Source organism: Nicotiana sylvestris, chromosome 12, assembly GCF_000393655.2.
Source record: "Nicotiana sylvestris chromosome 12, ASM39365v2, whole genome shotgun sequence".
Lineage (NCBI taxonomy): Eukaryota > Viridiplantae > Streptophyta > Magnoliopsida > Solanales > Solanaceae > Nicotiana > Nicotiana sylvestris.
This window is the reverse complement of record NC_091068.1, coordinates 142,676,984-142,695,357: the sequence shown is the minus strand read 5'-3', so window position 1 is coordinate 142,695,357 and position 18,374 is coordinate 142,676,984. Positions and strand designations below refer to the sequence as shown.

The window sequence follows — 18,374 nt, the reverse complement described above, 5'->3', positions numbered from 1 at the left end:
AAAAGATGAGGATAACGGCTGTGCATATCCTACTCGATCTCCCAAGTCGCCTCTTCAACCGGCTAACACCTCCACTAAACCTTTACTGATGCAATGCTCGTTGACCTCAGATTTTGAACCTGCTTGTCCAAAATAGCCACTAGCTCCTCAACATAGGATAGATCCTTGTCTAACTGGACTGAGCTGAAATCTAACACATGAGATGGATCGCCGTGATACTTCCGGAGCATTGAAATATGAAATATCGGATGAACTTTTACTAGATTGGGAGGTAAGGCAAGCTCATAAGCAACCTTCCCAACTCGTCGCAACACCTTAAAGGGATCAATAAACCTTGGGCTCAGCTCGCCCTTCTTTCCGAACCTTATAAAGCCCTTCATAGGCGAAACCCGTAGCAAGACCCGCTCTCCATCCATGAATGCCACATCCAAACATTCCGATCCACATAATTTTTCTGTCTGGACTGGGCTGTACGAAGTCTATCTTGAATCACCTTAATCTTCTCCAAGACATCCTGAACCAAGTTTGTACACAATAATTTGGCCTCGTCAGGCTCGAACCAACCCACTGGGGACTGACATCACCTACCATACAGAGCCTCATATGGTGTCATATAAATTCTTGACTTATAACTGTTGTTGTAGGCAAACTTCGCAAGTGGAAAGAACTGATCCCAAGTGTCACGCCCCCTTTTTATCCTATTTTACAAGGAAGGTCGGGTTTCAACATTCATGGGAGGGGGGGATAACTCATTTCCTTTTGGGAATTAGGTATTTGAAGAGTTGCCACTTAACGGATTATGGTGCGTTAGGGCACCTAGAGCAATTAACTCTTGGACTAGTTTGCTTTACCAGAGATTAGGGTAAGGGCTCGAAATAACCTTGAGAGGAAGGTTTTAGGCACCCCTCGCGGTCCATAATGGTGGGTCCTGGCCGAACTTAAACTATGTGAATTAGTCATTTTAGCAAATAAATAGTTTTAATACGTACTTGCAAGTAAAGGCATGTTTTGACATTCTAAGCACATGTAAGTAATGAAACAAGGGAAAAGGCTTGAACAAGTTGCACATATATAAAGAAAAGTAAATTTATTTAAAGAACGGGAGTTGGGAAAGAGGGGTCCTAGGTTGGTTGGCCTACAGGATCATACCCACACAATGCCCAGTAATCACTCCTCAATGAGGGGCTACACGCGACATTAGCGCGTAGTCATCATGTCCTTACTACCCAATTCCCTCCCCTTGGTTATAGCCTAAAGCGTTCTAGCAACCTTGAGAGATATCCTATGCGTAAACTACTCGTCCCTTCCTTGTGGCCCTGGAGGTATTTAGGACCTCTAATTTAGGTAGTTCTAGACCATCCTAAGGTATATAGGATAAAAGTCTAAGCGTCAACCAAAACAATTAGGACTGCATTTAAAGAGGGAACAATTAAAGGCTCACATTTACCTCCACAAGCATAACAAATAAGTGTACGTCTCAAACAACAGTTTTAGGTATCTAAAAGAAAACCTGAGAGCGCGATATCTAGGTGAGAAGAGAATTTGCAGTACTGAATTTGGACCAAAGTGTCAAAGGCCTATTTAGCTTGCCTACTAATTTTTAGACCCATTGAGTGTGAGCAGTCTCAAATAACCAGGCGCAGTTTCATAGTTTGCAGAATTTTAATCGCCCTACAGGCTTGCCTAGACGAATAACAGTAATGTCCTATGAGCATGATATCTATTATTGATTAGGAATGCAGTAAAATAGTAAACAATTTTAAACAGACAACAAGAGATCATATAGGCATGCTTTCTAGAAATATTAATTAAGGTAGCATTTGAAAACTTATTAAGGAAGCGGACAGATTAGTAAATTAAACTGATTCAGAAAAAAAAATGAATTAAACTATTTTTCTAACAAAACTGGTTTTAAGTCCTATAGGCATGATTTCTAGTTAAACATAAGGTGAAACAAACAACATTCATTTAACCAAAGTGAAACCCTTTTAGGCATGATTTCTATCAGAGCTGATTTTAACCCTATAGGCATGTCTTTATTATTAAAGCTAGTTTAGATCCTATAGGCATGGCTTCTAATTGTGTGGAAGTAATGCAAACAGAACTTATTTTAAACTGAAGCAGATCCTATAGGCATGTTATCTAACAAACACATTTGAATCAATAAAGACCCTATAGGCATGGTATGTAACCAATTTACCCACAATATATAACTACCCTCCCTTTTTCACTAATCACCCCACTGTTTGTTTACAACTAATTATTACAGACCGATGAATTGAATAAAAATTACATAAATAGAACAAAAACTAATCTGTAGGGAGCCTAAAGTAGGCCCAAATAATTTTCGAGCCTCCAGTAGTCTCAAATGCCCAAAGTTCCATAGCCAAATTCATGCCTAGGTGTGTCGGAGTTCCCTAAGGACCTCATGGATCCCGGGCAGTGCTCACACCTAGACCTTTCTCAAATAATAACTAATTTAGGTGCAGTGTGGAAATGTCAGCCCTGACATGCCAGAGTTCAGAGAGATCTCAAGGGTCTCAAGGTAGAACAGATATCAGAAGGGTAGGACCTAGTATTCTAAGAGTAAGTGGAAGTGCATAATGGTTTGAAAGAGTTTAATAGACAATATAAGGAAAGGTCTTAGGATTGAAAAGAATTTCTAAAAAAAACATTGCTGATTTTAGTGATAAAACAGTTTGAGGAAAGTGTAAAGAAACAGTTTGCAATCAGAGCACAAGTCATAGAACAAAACAAGCTTTAGAAACTACTTTCACAGAAGGGAAGAGGGGTTGAGAACATAGAGAATACACCTCAATGGAACATACAAACAACAGAATAAATAGAGTTTGAAAGGTTCTATAGAACTAGTAGGTTAGGTAGAATGCAGCAAAGATTACAACAGAAGCATGTCGAAGCCATTCTAGGGAGAGTAATTAACTTAACAGGAGTGAGGAAGAACAAGCAAAGACTTAGATGGGCATGCTAGACAAGTATTAACAAATGAAGACATGCTAATTACATAGAAGCAGAGTTTAGGAAAAACAGTAGTTAGTCAAATAGACCTAGTTAGATATGTAGATCTGTCAAATAAGATAGCAAACAAGCAAGCATAGTGGAAACATGTTGATCATAGATATGATCTGGGTGAGTAGTAAACAGAAGCAAGGATGGACATCAGGCCATAAGAACTAAAGTAGTAAGTAAACACATAGGTTTTGATTCTTAAAAATTAATCAGAAGCATACCTAGTTAAAGAAAGAAAACACAAGATGTGAGCAAGGTGTTGTGCAATTCCCAGCCTTGGCTTGCAGCTGGCTAGAATAAAAGGGATCACAAGTAGCAAAGAGAGTAGTGAGAGCAGAGAGAGAGAGCCTTTTAGAGTGTAAGGGGTAGTTTCTAAACTATTGTTCGTGTCCAGCAGTTAAAATAAGAGGGAGTTTATATAGTAATCAAGAGTTAAACAAAATAAGGTAAGGGATCAATTAAGTAGCAATTAGGGAAATTCATGGAATCAATCACATGTAAAATCAGTAAGTCTTCCCTTTAATCAAAGGATAATTAATGAACGGTAAAAACAAGACAGATATTTTAAGGAAGGAAATCAAGTAAGGTAATTAGGGGTGAATGAACAGGGGTCTAATTAAGAAAATAGTTAGAAAGAATCAATAAATAACAAATAAGGCAAGAGGAAACTAATTAAGGTAAGAAGTTCAATCAAACTGAGTAGAATAGTAAGAATCAAGGACTTTGTTAGGGAAAAGTGCTCAATTCAAACCGAAAATAAGAACTTTAGAATAATCAAGCGTTTAACTAAGGAGAAAATTACGTAAAGCGTCAGCAAATATCGCAGACAACTTAAATAAAGCTAGAAAAGAATAGTCAGAATGAACATAGACATATAGAATTAGTAGAAAAGTTGAACCAAGAACTTAGTAGAGGCATATTAGGATAAGAAAATCACGAGACATCTAAATAGCTAAAGAGAAATCACAAGAACCAAGGCAAGAACAAAGGCAGTACACAAGTAACTCAGAAACCAAGCAAAATAGTCGAAAAAATTAGGGCTTTTAGTGTAAACGAGTTAAAGTTAGAGCAAACCTAACGAAATCGGTTAAAACATATTAGAAACAGAAGATTAAACACCCAAATCATCAAATGTTTTGGAAATAGAAACTTTCGGAAACCCTAGTTTAGAGAAAGATGAAAAATCATTCGAAAATCAGACGATTCTTGTAAAGATTCAAAAGGTTATTGTAAAACTTATATTTAATAGGTTCAAACCATATCAGATCTGTACAGATCTAAGAAGTTTAGAATGAAGAAATTAGGGTTTCGTAGAGAACAATCACATAGATGGAGAAGCAAGCTTAGAAACCCCTAGATTCATGACGATATAAGGAGATCTTACTCAGAACCAAATCGGAACAGCCTGAAATAGGTGAGAAAGGGCTAGAGATGCAAGCAAACTGACCCTGGTCCCTCGAGGACCTTAGAGATGGCAATACCAGCGTGAGAGAGGCCATTAAAAGCCTAGCGGTGGTGGGAAAACACCATGAAAGGCATCAGATGACCGATGATGTTGGTAAATTAGGGTTAGGTTTTGAGAGCTTTTGAAAGGAAAGGGATTTTAGGGTGGTGGTTGGTGAGAAAATGAGAGGGTTTGGGGGTCGTTTGGGACTAAAAAAGGAAGGGGCCAGTTGTGGTCGTTGATCTCTATGATCAAAGGCCAAGATTAAATGAGATTAGGGCCGGGTTAGGCGTTTAGTTTTGGGCTGGGTAGGTTTAGGCTGAGATTGGGCTGGGTATTGGGTCAAAATTAAGGCCAAAATTGAAATAAAATAAGGCCAGATTTTAAATAGCCACTTTTAATAACTAAATAATGTATAAAAAATAATAAATGAGTACCAAGAATATTTTGTGTACTGAAATGATTTTAAAAAGTTATTTAACATTTTAAAAAATTTAAAAGACTATTTTACGCATAAATAATGTAATTATACATTAGTAAGGGCTATTATAGCAAAGATGTGCAATTTAGCTTTAAAATGTAAATATAATGACAAAAAATGCACTAAAAATATTTAAGCACTATGTTGGCATAAAATAATGAATTTAAATGGCTAAATTATTACAAAAGTAATTTGAAGGATAATTATTGGACTTTTATATAATAAAAAGAGAAGAAATAAATTGATTTGGAGCTTTTAAAACTATAGAGAAAATTATAAAAATACTTATACATGCTTATAACTGCATATGTACTATTTTGAAAGTATATACGTGTTTAAAAATATGTTATGAAAAATTGGGTATTAACAGCTGACCCTCTTTACCCGATGTCACACCTCCTTTTTACCTACACCTCCGGAAAGGTAGTATATAGGAGTTTTTTCCAATTAAAGTGACAATTGAAATGGGATTATCTATTTAAGATCAGAGTCGTCACTTGGGATAATTTTATAGTGTCCCAAGTCACCGGTTCAAATCCTGAATCGAGGAAAAGGTTGACTCTGTTTTACAGTCCGCGAACACAGAAATCCGGGTAAGGAATTTTGTTAACTCGGGAGAAGGTGTTAGGCATTCCCGGATTCCGTGATTCTAGCACGGTCGCTCAACTATTATTATTGGCCTATTTTCTGATTTTAGCACATGTTTTAACCTATGTGCATTTTAACTTTAAACCGCTTTTAACCATTTTTAAGAAAGATTGCAACGTCATTTAAAATATGTCTTGAACTACGTCACATAAATGCATCCGCAGTTCTCGACACATTTTATCTAACATTGTTGAGATTTGGATTTGAGTCACATAAATGTCCACCCTAGTTTAGGAAGATAAATTATTAAAATAACGCGCCTAGAGCAACTACGCATTCGCCACTTTGCGAGGGCCATGAAAAATTCGCTAAATAGCACGCCTCGATTTCTAAGGATAAAAATATTAATTAAACGAGGGCCATGCAATTTAAGGTTTTGTTTGGCACGGCACACCTCGATTTATTCTAACCCCAAAAGGTTTCAGAATTAACTCATGAGGGACATAATTTGTTTATCTGGCTAATATGGCACACCTCAACTTATTCTGAAGAATCTAATTAATTATGGAAACCCACAGGAGTTCAACATATCCTCCATGCTAAAGTTCGAATTAAATTTGCTATCAACAACCAAACAAATGAGGGAATTGGGCAAACGAAACTCAACAGGCCCAAAAATATGTTATTCTAATTTTTGTAAGTCTCTTCAAATAAGGGCCCATGATAAGAGCCCAGGCCTCAATGAAATCACGTCTATGTTGGGCTTGCGGATCGCACCCACGCAGGCACGACCAACACTGAATTAAGGCCAACTTTCAACAAAACAGATTTTATGCCAAATTAAATTATAATTCAAGATAAACTACAATTAAAACCTAAATTAATCAGTATTAACATACTATATGTATTAACTAGGAAACTTTATCCATTATTCATCACTAACCATATTAAACCTCAAATGCACATGTTTTTCTAAAAAAACTCCATACTTAACAAGTCTGGTTTCAAAACTTAACTCTATTGACTTACATGAATTCAAGCCAACCTAAAAACAAATAAAGATTATCTGGTATGAAATCAGAATATTGATCTAAGCATGGTTGCTATCATTCACACTAATTTAAATCCAACTCAGCCTTCTAACATCATATCTATTCACACAACAATCGAATGCCAAGAAGAACAAATTGAAACTGGCTTAAATATCATGGCCAAAGCAATTCTTTCAACCAGCTAATTTCACAATGCTAATAACAAATCGACCAAACTCAAAGTAAGAGAGTCTAGAATTCTGACTAAGGCTATCACTCAAATTCATGACAGTCCCGAAGCAGATACAAGGGTAAAAGCTTATTTATCTAAGACAAAACTCAACTAAACAATATAATACATCAGGTAAGAAAAGAAATTCGTAAGCAACATGACTGAATCAGTAGAAATAACTAATGCTATGCTTGAAACTTCTACTTCTCATTTCATCCTTCAGATCGAAACTTTACAAAACAATAGAGTTTCAGGGACATGTACCTGAATGTAACAAAACAAAATCAGAAACTTAGTCGTCAGATTAGGAAGAAGCAAACAACAACAATAGATCAGCAATGGAACAGTATCAACAGGAAAGCAGCTCCACCCAGCAATGAAACGGTAAGTCAAACAGCCAAACTCAAACCAAAGATTTCAAAACCCAAATTCATTCCATTTCAAACCTCAAATGAATCAGAAATTGCTTCATAAATTGAAAACCTCAAGAATCGCAGAAGAAATTCAATGGAATAGTGACTTTATGAAATTTTTAGCCGTTTCTGATTTTTTCAATTTTTATCCCTCTTTTTCTGCCTTGATTATCAAGTTAAGGTGCCTTTATAGGCAAGGCATTTAGGGCAACCTAAATGTATCAGTTTTTGCACTTTGCCCCTTTTTATGTTTTCATTTTAGCCTAGATACCCTTAGTTTAATTTTCAGAGTTTCAAAATGATTCCCCTCCCCAGCTTCCTAGAAGCTTCCTGTTCTGTTACATACAGATTCCCCACATACAATCCCCAAATTGCCCCTTTAAGCTTTGTTAATTACTTCAGTGAACCAGACTAAAACATGGGTCAAATTTACCCAATTCAGATCCTCATAAGTCTGTAATCCCCAATTAATTCCCCTCTTGGGCTTTTAAAATTTTTTAAAAAATCCCAATTTAAGCCAAAGAGAAATCCAGAATTTTAAGAACTAACCGAATTGGGAATTCAAACTAATCAGAAAAAAAAAACAAAACCTTTTTAAAAAGGGATCAGGGGCAGAAGACTAGATGGTGATGAAATAAATAACAAAACCATTGAATTAAAAGTGCTATTAAGCTAAATATGAAAAACGAGACAGACGAACAAATGCATCTATGATGAAAAGAAGAAAAGCAGATGCAACAAAGCATAAAATGAAATCAAAATGACGAAAAAGAAAGCATGCAACACCAGAAAATGAACAAAAAGAATACCTAACGAGGACGGCCAACCTTGAAGTAATACTTTGGCCTTTCAATTTTGACCGAAAGGGGTCTTAATCAGGTGTTCTCAAATGAAACACATGAGCAAGATCCATCTTAGCCTCAATCTTTACTAAATCTGCCGATTTTAAGATCTTAAATTTAGGTCTGTGAGCACGTGATTTTTGCCCTACATATGAATAATTCCCAAAAAATTCCAACAAAATAATTTTTCTTTATTTTTACAATTTTTGTGCATTTCGGTGTCATTTTTTGATAATTGTCGCATTTTATTTGCACATGTTAATTTATATAAAATACAAAAGTTTTAGTTTTATATTTTAGTATCAATTAAGGGTTAATTTGTTTAGAACAAAACATGAAAATCACAAAAAATTAGTTCACTTTTGCATTTTAATGATTTTTATTATGAATTTGTCATGAAATAGTTTTTAAACAATTTTAGGCATTAATTAGTTTTAATTTTGAAATATATATTAGGACTTTATGTTGGCAATTTTATAAAATCAATAAAATACAAATGAAAACAAAGAAAAAGAAAGAGGAAAATTAGAAAAAATAAAGGAAAAACAATTAAAAAGGAGGTGGTCTTAAAAAGACCCAAAAGTTGGGCCAATTCTGTTCTTAACCCCCCCAGCCCAAATCGGCCTCCGACCCAGGCCCAGAACCCTCTTCCCATCCGGTCCAATTCGATAAATTCAAAACGACGTCGTTTGGCGTCGATTAATCCAAGCCGTCGAGGTCTCATGATCTAACGGCCAGGAAGCCCCAATCCTACACTATATAACTGTCCAAACCTTACCCCCTACCCCGGTCCTTCACCTTCCTCACCCTACCTCTCTATGCAAACCCTAATCCCAGCCGCCCCAAAATCCTCGCCGGCGGCGAGTGCAACTTACACCGTTCAAACCCAAATTAACACCATAGATCCCCCATGAATCCCTCTTTCCATTCCCTCTATTGGTTTCTCTCGAATATTGCCGGAGTTTCTCGAATCTCCGTTTGAAATTTTCCGGCCAAGTCACATGTTCATCCAAACCAGCCCAAAATCATACCACACAATCCCCAGACTTCCCTCAACCCAAATCCATGACCATCTTCCTTCAAATTTCTGAGAAGTGGCTCGAATTTCAGATCTAAAATTTCTGGCCAAAACCCTAAACCAAAATCTTTATGATTTCGAACCGTAATATCCTTAACCATGTGTTCTCTTGTAAGAACACATGGTTAGGGATGTTGCGTGTCAAAAATCTGGAGAGATTCGAAAGGCAGTGCTTAGTCGGAGATTTAGCTCTGTGGGTAAGTTTTCTTTAACTCTCTGAGTCATTTTCAATAGTCTCATACTCCCTTATTTGGTTAGTTGGATTGTTTGTTTATCGCTCATATTTTAATGTCGTTCATAGATAATAATAGTTGTTAGTTTAATTAGCTAGTATTAACGTTAGTTCATGCTGATACACTGTTTTGATTGCCATGTTTGTCTCTTTCTGGTTGTTTAATGATTCTGAGTTTAGATATTAGTTTAATGTTGACGATTACTCTCGTTTGATTAATGGATTGTTAGAATATGCAGTAGGATAAGTTGTATTTTGATTCAATTTTGATATTCTGCCTTAGAGTTGGACCTGGTTGGTTATAGCTGAGCAAATCTTTTGTTTTAGTTAACTTTAGTTAGATTTTAGCTGGGGTTAAAAGGATTGGGATCAGTTAGAATTGGGCTGTAAATCCCAGACTAGTAGAAGGGCAATTTAGGGATAGAAAAGGGTAGTTTCTTTAGGAATAGTAATTGCAAAGTAAGGGTAAGGGTAGTATAGGTATTTGGTGGGTAGAAGAGCATCCTAGGGCCTTCTAGAATGGTACCTTAGTGCAGATGTTGGCATAATAGAGGGACTTGCTTGTTTGGCAAGTCACAAATAAAGGAATCAAACTGAAAATAAGGGAGGGGCTAAAAGAGAAACCTAAAATCTGATTCACTTTCTTGTGTCACCTATAAGAAGGGCATCAAGGGACTTGAGGAAGGTCTTCTTTTTCTTAGCCATTTTTGGACTCAAAAACAGTTCCCTGCCACTAGCCTATTTCCAGTAATCCTTAAGTTCCAAGTCTGTTAGCTACCACTACTGATTTGAATGGTTTTTATCCAGTTGGATTGGATTTCGAATGATTGACTAAAAGTTGGTAGACTGGTTTTGAGATTGATTTGAGTATTGCTCTTTCATTTTTATTTCATTTCAAACTACTCTGGGTTGAAACTTGCATCTCTGGGGTTGTGCATTGCATATTTGTTGGTTTGGTATTGTCACTGTCGTTGCTGACCTTTATTTCCTTTGTTGAAACTCCATTCTCAGGTACACAATTGTACCCCTGATGACTATGAGCTAAAGTGTGCAGAAATGAATTTATGTGAAGAATGAATTTACTTGCAGAATTGAGTTCTGATTTAGCTAATTTCCAAATCTACGTATTAAGTGTTTAGTTCATGGATATTGTTTAAGTTTTGCTTGCTTTTGTGCTAAATGGACTATATAAACTGTTATGTTTCGGATTCATGTGATTACTATAAAGTGAGCACTAGTGTTAGTTGATTACATGATAGGTTGATAGTAATGTTGGCGTGAATTAATTCAGAAGTAATTAGTCTGCTTTGTGTTGTTGAAATTGTGTCTACAGCCTGGTTCTCACCTTAATGATATCTGAGGATTCACTGGAATATCAGTAGATAAATTAATCCGTGCATAAAACTGGAATTCAATTGACTAATATCCCTTTAATTCGAGTAGATGCGTATTGTTTCCCCTTTGCTATAATTATCGAACACTTAAAATCATTTAGGGGTAATTTCAGTAGGCGTTTGGCTGAACTAAATCGAGGCCTCGCTGGGCTCAGCGATAAGCCATCTCAGGCTGTCACATGGACTGCCTTCATGAGTTTGGGCTTCCTGGGGGATTCGATCTCAGGTGCTGTTATCTATCACCTGGGCTTCCCTTTCTCCTATCTGACCGAATTCTTGGGCCATTTCTGAAGCCCATCAGTGGTCCAACTCATTGTTGAGGTTGGACTACTGAATTTTAGTGCATAATCTCAGTTCAGTTTTCACGTAATTAAGTTTTCTTTCTTCTTTTAGGGATAATTGATCAATAGAAAATTGTAGTCACTCTCAAATGGGCCTTTTTTAATAAAATATTGGGACGAATCTCGCCAAACAAAATCATGTATGCGGGGCCCTCAACGAATGGTTATTAAAATAATTAAATTTGGAAAGGTTGTTTAGTAAATTCCACAGCCTTCCCCAAAATAATAATACGTTAGAATCTTTAGGCACGATTCAATTAAATTACCTTCTTAAACTCGGGTGCGCATTGATGCGATCCAAATCCAAATCTCGACGAAGTCGAAATGTGTTGACAACCACGGGTGCATTGATTGCGACGCGGTTCGAAACACATTTTCACGACGTTGCAATTCTTTTAAAAATAATTATAATAAAAGTGGTTCCAAATTAAATAAAAGGCACATAGGCTAGCATGTATTAAGATCAGATAGAATTAAATACAACAGTTAAGCGACCGTAGTAGAACCACGGAACTCGGGAATGCCTAACACCTTCTCCCGGGTTAACAGAATTCCTTACTCGGATTTCTGGTTCGCAGACTGTAACATAGTCATATGTTTCCTAGGTTCGGGATACAACTGGTGACTTGGGACACCATTAATCTCCCAAGTGGCGACTCTAAATAATTAATAATTAAATCCCGTTCCGATTGTCCTGTAAATGGAAAAACTCATTTACGCCCTTGCGGGTGTAGTGAAAAAGGAGGTGTGACAAGGTATCGTCTTTCGATTTAAGATTCGATGAGTTCTGGCAAGATTTGAGGGTAATGGAGTGTGGATTTGGAAAGAGGGGAGTGAGAGGGTTCTAGGGTGTTGGTTTGGGGCGGCCGCCACCGGATGTAATGGGGTTTTTTAAGGCGGCGGGCTCTAGGGTTCGTCTCTGAAGAGGGATGAGTTGAGAGAGATGAGTGAACGGGGGGGGGGGGTTAGGGATTCCGACATTTAAATATTAAAGATAAGCCACTTCTGGGCCGTTTGATCAGCTGGGATCAACGGTCCTAATTTAGGCTATGAAAACGGGGTCGTTTTGGATTGTGTGGTAGGGTGGGGGGACCGGTTTTGGAGCGGGTTTGGGCCTGGGTCGGCGGGCTTGGACGGGTGTTCAGTGGATCATGCTTGGGCCTGGAGAGAAATCAATTAATTTGGCCCAAAATCCTATTTCTTCATTCTTTTCCTCTTTTTCAAATTAATTCCTTTTATTTTTCAACTCTTTTTTTATTTCTTTTCAAATTAAAAATTAAGATAAAACCTAAACTAATTCCTAAATCAAATTAACCCTACCACATTGCATTAATTAACCTTAACTAATAATTACCACAATTAATTAAAAATCAAATTAAAGGAAAACTACAAAAATTCAAAACTAAAATTAAAAAGTGTAAAATGAGTTTCTTTTTTGTGATTCGATCTGCGAACGTAAATTAAGGTGATGCCGAAAGAGGTTTTAAGGCCTTGAAACGTAGAATTTACTTTTAAAATATGTGATGACCTTTTGGGTCATCACATATACATATATACAAAAAATATACATTTTATTGACTTTTATTTTTAGGAGCGACTCAAAGTATACATTTCTCATTATGTTTTTTGTAAACATTGTTGCTGATTATGCAGAGCAACTATAGTGTCATGGGCTCCATATAAGTGGGTTTGGCCCAATTTTTCAAAAGCTTATGGAGAATTCAGTAACCAATACAGAATATAAAATAAAATATTAAGAATTGTAGCTCAAAAATAACAATATAGAACAAGGAAAAACAAGTTAAGAGATATAGAGAGAAAGAGAGTAGGAAGAGATTTTATTCTTCAATTGTGTGTATTTTTCTATCTATTACAAGGCCTTTATATAGGCATAAAAAGTGAAGAAAATATGTTATGAAATATGTCATTGAACATACAAAATATTTCATTGAATATGTCATTAAGCATTTAAGATGAAGATCATGGAAGAAGAGTAGACATCCACCATAATGTGATATTTATCATAACACTCCCCCTTGGATGTCCATAGATAATGTGCCTTGTTAAAACCTTACTAGGAAAAAAAATCCTATGGGAAAAAAATCCTAGTGAAGGAAAAAGAGTACACATGTTTAGAAATACGTCTTTTGGTTGCCTCGTTAAAAACCTTGCAAGGAAAACCCAGTGGGACAAAACCTTGTAAGGGAAAAAGAGTATAACGCGTATTAACTCCCCTAATGAGAGCATCAACTCACATCCTTGAGCCTTAGCATCCCAATCTTGTACACCAGTTTCTTGAATGTTGATGTTAGTAGAGATTTGGTGAACAAATTAGCCATATTATCACTTGAACGAATTTGTTGCACATTGATATCACCATTCTTTTGAAGATCATGTGTAAAAAAATAACTTTGGTGAAATGTGCTTTGTCCTATCTCCTTTTATGAATCTTCCCTTCAATTGGGCTATACATGCTGCATTGTCTTCATACAAAATTGTGGGTAGTTTGTCACACTTCAAACCACATTTGTCTTGGATAAGATGTATTATAGACCTCAACCAAATACATTCTCGACTTGCTTCGTGAATAGCAATTATCTCAGCATGATTACAAGAAGTAGCCACGATTGATTGCTTAGTCGATCGCCAAGCTATGGCAGTGCCGCCACATATAAACACATAACCTGTTTGAGATCGAGCCTTATGCGGGTCAGATAAATACCCAGCATCGGCATAACCAACAAGATCGGGATTGCAATCATTGCCATAAAATAAGCCCATATCGGTAGTCCCTTTTAGATATCGCAATATGTGTTTGATCCCATTCCAGTGTCTCCTTGTAGGAGTAGAGCTATATCTTGATAAGACATTAACCGAAAAAGTTATGTCAGGCCTTGTAGTGTTAGCAAGATATATTAGTGCACCAATTGCACTAAGATATGGTATTTCAGGACCAAGAAGCTCTTCATTCTTTTCTTGAGGTCGGAACGGATCCTTATTCACATCAAGTGATCGAACAACCATCGGAGTACTTAATGGATGTGCTCCATCCATTTAAAACCGTTTCAATACCTTTTCTATGTAGGCAGATTGATGAACAAAAATCTCGTTTGCCAAATGTTCAATATGCAAACCGAGACATAATTTTGTATTTCCGAGATCTTTCATCTCGAATTCCTTCTTTAAACATTCTACGGCCTTGGGAAGCTCTTTAGAAGTGCTAATGATATTCAAGTCATCAACATACACAGCTATGATGACAAATTTAGATACAGACCTCTTAATAAAGACACAAGGGCAAATAGGGTCATTTTTGTACCCTTGGTTTAGCAAATACCCGCTAAGGCGATTGTACCACATCCTCCCTGATTGCTTCAATCAGTATAAGGATTTCTGAAGTTTTATTGAACAAGTTTCCCTTGAACTTTTATGTGCTTCAGGAACTTTAAATCCTTCAGGGATTTTCATAAAAATTTCATTGTCCAGTGAGCCATATAAGTAGGTTGTGACAACGTCCATCAACCTCATATCAAGTTTTTTATGGACTTCCAAATTGAGTAAATACCTGAAGGTAATTTCATCTACCACAGGAGAATAGGTCTCCATATAATCAATGTCAGGCCTTTGCAAAAACCCTTGTGCCACAAGTCGTGCTTTATGTTTTATGATTTCACCTTTTTCATTTTGTTTTCACACAAAAATACATTTGTACCCCACTGGCTTGACACCTTCAGGTGTTTGGACTATTGGTCCAAAAACTTCATGTTTTTCGAGTGAAGCCAATTCCGCTTGAATTGCATTTTTTCATTTTGGCCAATCATTTCTCTGTCTACATTCATCGACAGATTTTGGCTCAAGATCCCCATCTTGTTGCATTACTTCAACTGCAACATTATATGCAAATTGTTGTTAACAATAACGTTATTTCGGTTCCACCTTTTTCCCGCAGAGACATAACTTATTGAGATTTCTTCATTTCATCATTTCCGGGTACTAGAACCTCCTGTGAGGTCTTATCAATTATTATGTCTTTATGCTCCTCTTGAGCAATTGCCTCTATGTTATGATCAACTTGATCATTTGCTCCTTTCCTCTTTCGGGGGTTCTTATCCTTGGAACCGATTAGTCTACTACGTTTAAGGCGTGGCCTAGACGCTTTTGCATTATCATACTATCTAGCTGATACATCAACTCGAATTGGAGCATTTACAACTGGAATATGCGATTTAGTAACCCGTGGAAGGTTAGTAAATGCATCTGACAATTGATTTGCAACATTTTGCATATAAATGATGTTTTGAACTTCTCGTTCATATTGATTTGTACGAGGATCCAAATGAGATAAAGATAATACGTTCCAATATATCCCTTTTTTCACCTGTTTATTTTCTCCGCCTAATGTTAGAAAAACTGATTCATCAAAATGAAAATCAACAAATCTGGCTGTAAACAAATCTCCTGTCATAGGCTCCAGATATTTAATAATAGAAGGAGATTCATAACCTACATATACTCCCAACCTTCTTTGGGGACCCATGTTTGTGTGTTGTGGTGGAGCAATTGGAACATATACCGCACATCCAAAATTCTTAGATGGGAGATATTTGGCTTCTGACCAAAAGCCAACTGTAATGGGGAGACTTCATGATAACTGGTTGGCCTTATGCGCACAAGTGTTGCTGCATGCAAAATAGCATGTCCCCACACTGAAAGGGGGAAGTTTTGTCCTCATTAGTAATGGTCTAACTATTAATTGGAGTCATTTAATCGATGATTCTGCTAGACCATTTTGAGTATGAACATGAGCAATCGGATGCTCAAATTTTATTCTAGTGGCCATACAATAATCAGTAAAGACATGAGATGTAAATTCACCAGCATTATCAAGATGAATTGTCTTAATTGCATAATCTGAAAATTGTGCTCTTAATCTTATTATTTGGGCCAACAATCTCGCAAATGCCATATTACGAGTTGACAATAAGCACACATGTGACCATCTTGTAGATGCGTCTATCAAGACCATAAAATACTTGAATGGTCCACATGGAGGGTGTATAGGCCCACATATATCACCCTGTATACGTTCCGGAAATGCAGGAGATTCAATCCCAACTTTAGTTGTTGATGGTTTAATAACCAATTTTCCTTGAGAACAAGCAGCACATGAGAATTCCTTAAATTGAAAAATCTTCTTGTTCTTCAATGTGTGCCCATTTGAATTCTCTATTATTCTGCGCATCATGTTAGAACCGGGATGGCCCAACCGGTCATGCCAAATGATAAAATCATTAGAAGTAGTAAACTTTTTGTTTACTATTGCATGTGATTCAACCATACCAATGTTTGTGTGGTACAACCCAGAAGAAAATGCAGGTAATTTATCGTGCACATATCTTTTACCTACTTTTATTGTAGTAATATAAAGGTATTCAACCTTTCCTTCGTTTGATGTCTCAACATGATATCCATTTTGGCGAATAGCTTTGAAACTCAACAAGTTTCTTTGAGACTTACTACAATACAATGCATTATCAATAGTTAATATCGTTCCTTCGGGTAATAATAAGGCTGCTCTTCCGAAGCCCTCAATCAATTTTGTACTACCGAATATTGTATTAACATAGGCCTTTTTCATAACCAAATAAGTGAAAAATTTCTTTTCTCTTAATATTGCGTGAGTTGTAGCACTATCCAAAAGACATAAATCTTCATTACTTATCTTGGATCCAATTGAAGACTGTGGAATTTTAATTTCTTCATAAAAAAATAAAATAAAAGTACATCATGAGAAATACGGAAAAACTAACATCACCAACGACAACATAAGACAACTTAAGTACTACTTAAAAATAAAAACAACTTTAGACGAGATAAAAGCACTGAAAATAACTACATAATTGCATTCCCCAATAAAATGATCAAACTTTAGTTTTGATCTCCAAAGAAATCTTCAACTTCCAAATGAGTAAGATCATTTAGGCCTTGAAAATCATCATCTTTCAAAGCAAGATTTGCCTCGGCATTGTCATCATTTTTGTTTGAAGGCCTTGCCTTAAAATCATTTTTAAAGGTCAAATGTGACTCCACTGAGGCATTAGCAGAAGATGCTCCAACATTTTTTGTCTTTCTTTTGATGGAGTTTTGATAAAGCCTGACAAAATGCTCAGGGGCACAACATTCAATTTTCCAATGACCTTTCATGCCACAGCGGTGGCAGTTACTGCTTTTGCCTCTTGAAGGATTGTTTTGAGAATCCATATTGTTCTCTCATTTGCCATGACCACCACGATGACGATTATCATATCGCCTCTTACTATTTCCATGCCCACGTACATTCATATGGCCATGATTGTTATTCTGTCTTTTTCCAGACTTATCACGTCTAGCTTCCATATTTGCTTCAGGAAGCGGAGCTAACCCTGTGGGACGGGCTTCATAATTTTTCAGCAAAAGGGTATTATGTTGCTCAGCTACCAGAAGACATGAGATTAATTCAGAATACTTTTTAAAACCCCTTTCACGATATTGCTACTGTAATACCATATTTGAGGCATGAAAAGTCGTAAGAGTCTTTTCCAGCAAATCCTCATCATTCATAACTTCCCCACATAATTTCAATTGGGAAGTTATTCGAAATACAATAGAGTTATACTCACTTTCGGTTTTAAAATCTTGCAACCGTAAGTGCATCCACTCATATCGAGCCCTTAGCAATACCGTAGCCTTAAGGTGATCATACCTTTCCTTTAGGCCAGTCCACAATTCAAGTGGATCTTTCACTATTAAATATTCAACCTTCAAACCTTCATCCAAATGATGACGAAGGAAAATCATGGCCTTCTCTTTGTCCTGGCTTGATGCCTCATTACCCTGAGTAATGGTGTTACCAAGGCCTTTAGCGGCTAAGTGAATCTCAGCATCGAGAACCCATGATAGGTAATTCTTTCCAGAAATATCAAGTGCCACAAACTCAAGCTTTGACAAATTTGACATAGTAAAAACTATCAAAGAAAATAAATGAATTAGAAATGATTAAGATGGTAGTGAAAATAAATAAATGGATATAAACATTACGAATGTTTAAATTGTGTTGCCATAATACATATAGTGGTAGTGATAACCTTAATCTATTTATTAGTACTTATGCAGATTTGAGAACGAAAGGTTAAGTATTATATCAAACAACAATTTCTATAAATGAAGACAAAATATTGATAATAATATAGGTTTAAGGTGATGGATTTTAACGCCAACAACTAGCAATTTAT

General features: G+C 36.4%; 1 protein-coding gene across 1 annotated transcript; it reads right to left on the bottom strand.

The window, feature by feature from the left end:
- Positions 1-17,373: 17,373 nt before the first annotated feature.
- Positions 17,374-18,099, bottom strand: LOC104235567 (uncharacterized). The gene is made up of 2 exons (XM_009789390.1): positions 17,763-18,099; positions 17,374-17,576 (listed from the first exon to the last, which is right to left on the bottom strand). The coding sequence occupies exons 1-2, from the start codon at positions 18,097-18,099 to the stop codon at positions 17,374-17,376; spliced, it is 540 nt and encodes a 179-aa protein (XP_009787692.1).
- Positions 18,100-18,374: the final 275 nt, after the last annotated feature.

Coding starts and splice junctions, on each gene's coding strand:
- LOC104235567 (XM_009789390.1), bottom strand. CDS start 18,099: ATGTCAAATTTGTCAAAGCTTGAGTTTGTGGCACTTGATATTTCTGGA. Junction 17,577..17,762: donor GCAAGATTTTAAAACCGAAA/GTGAGTATAACT, acceptor GTCTTCTGGTAG/CTGAGCAACATAATACCCTT.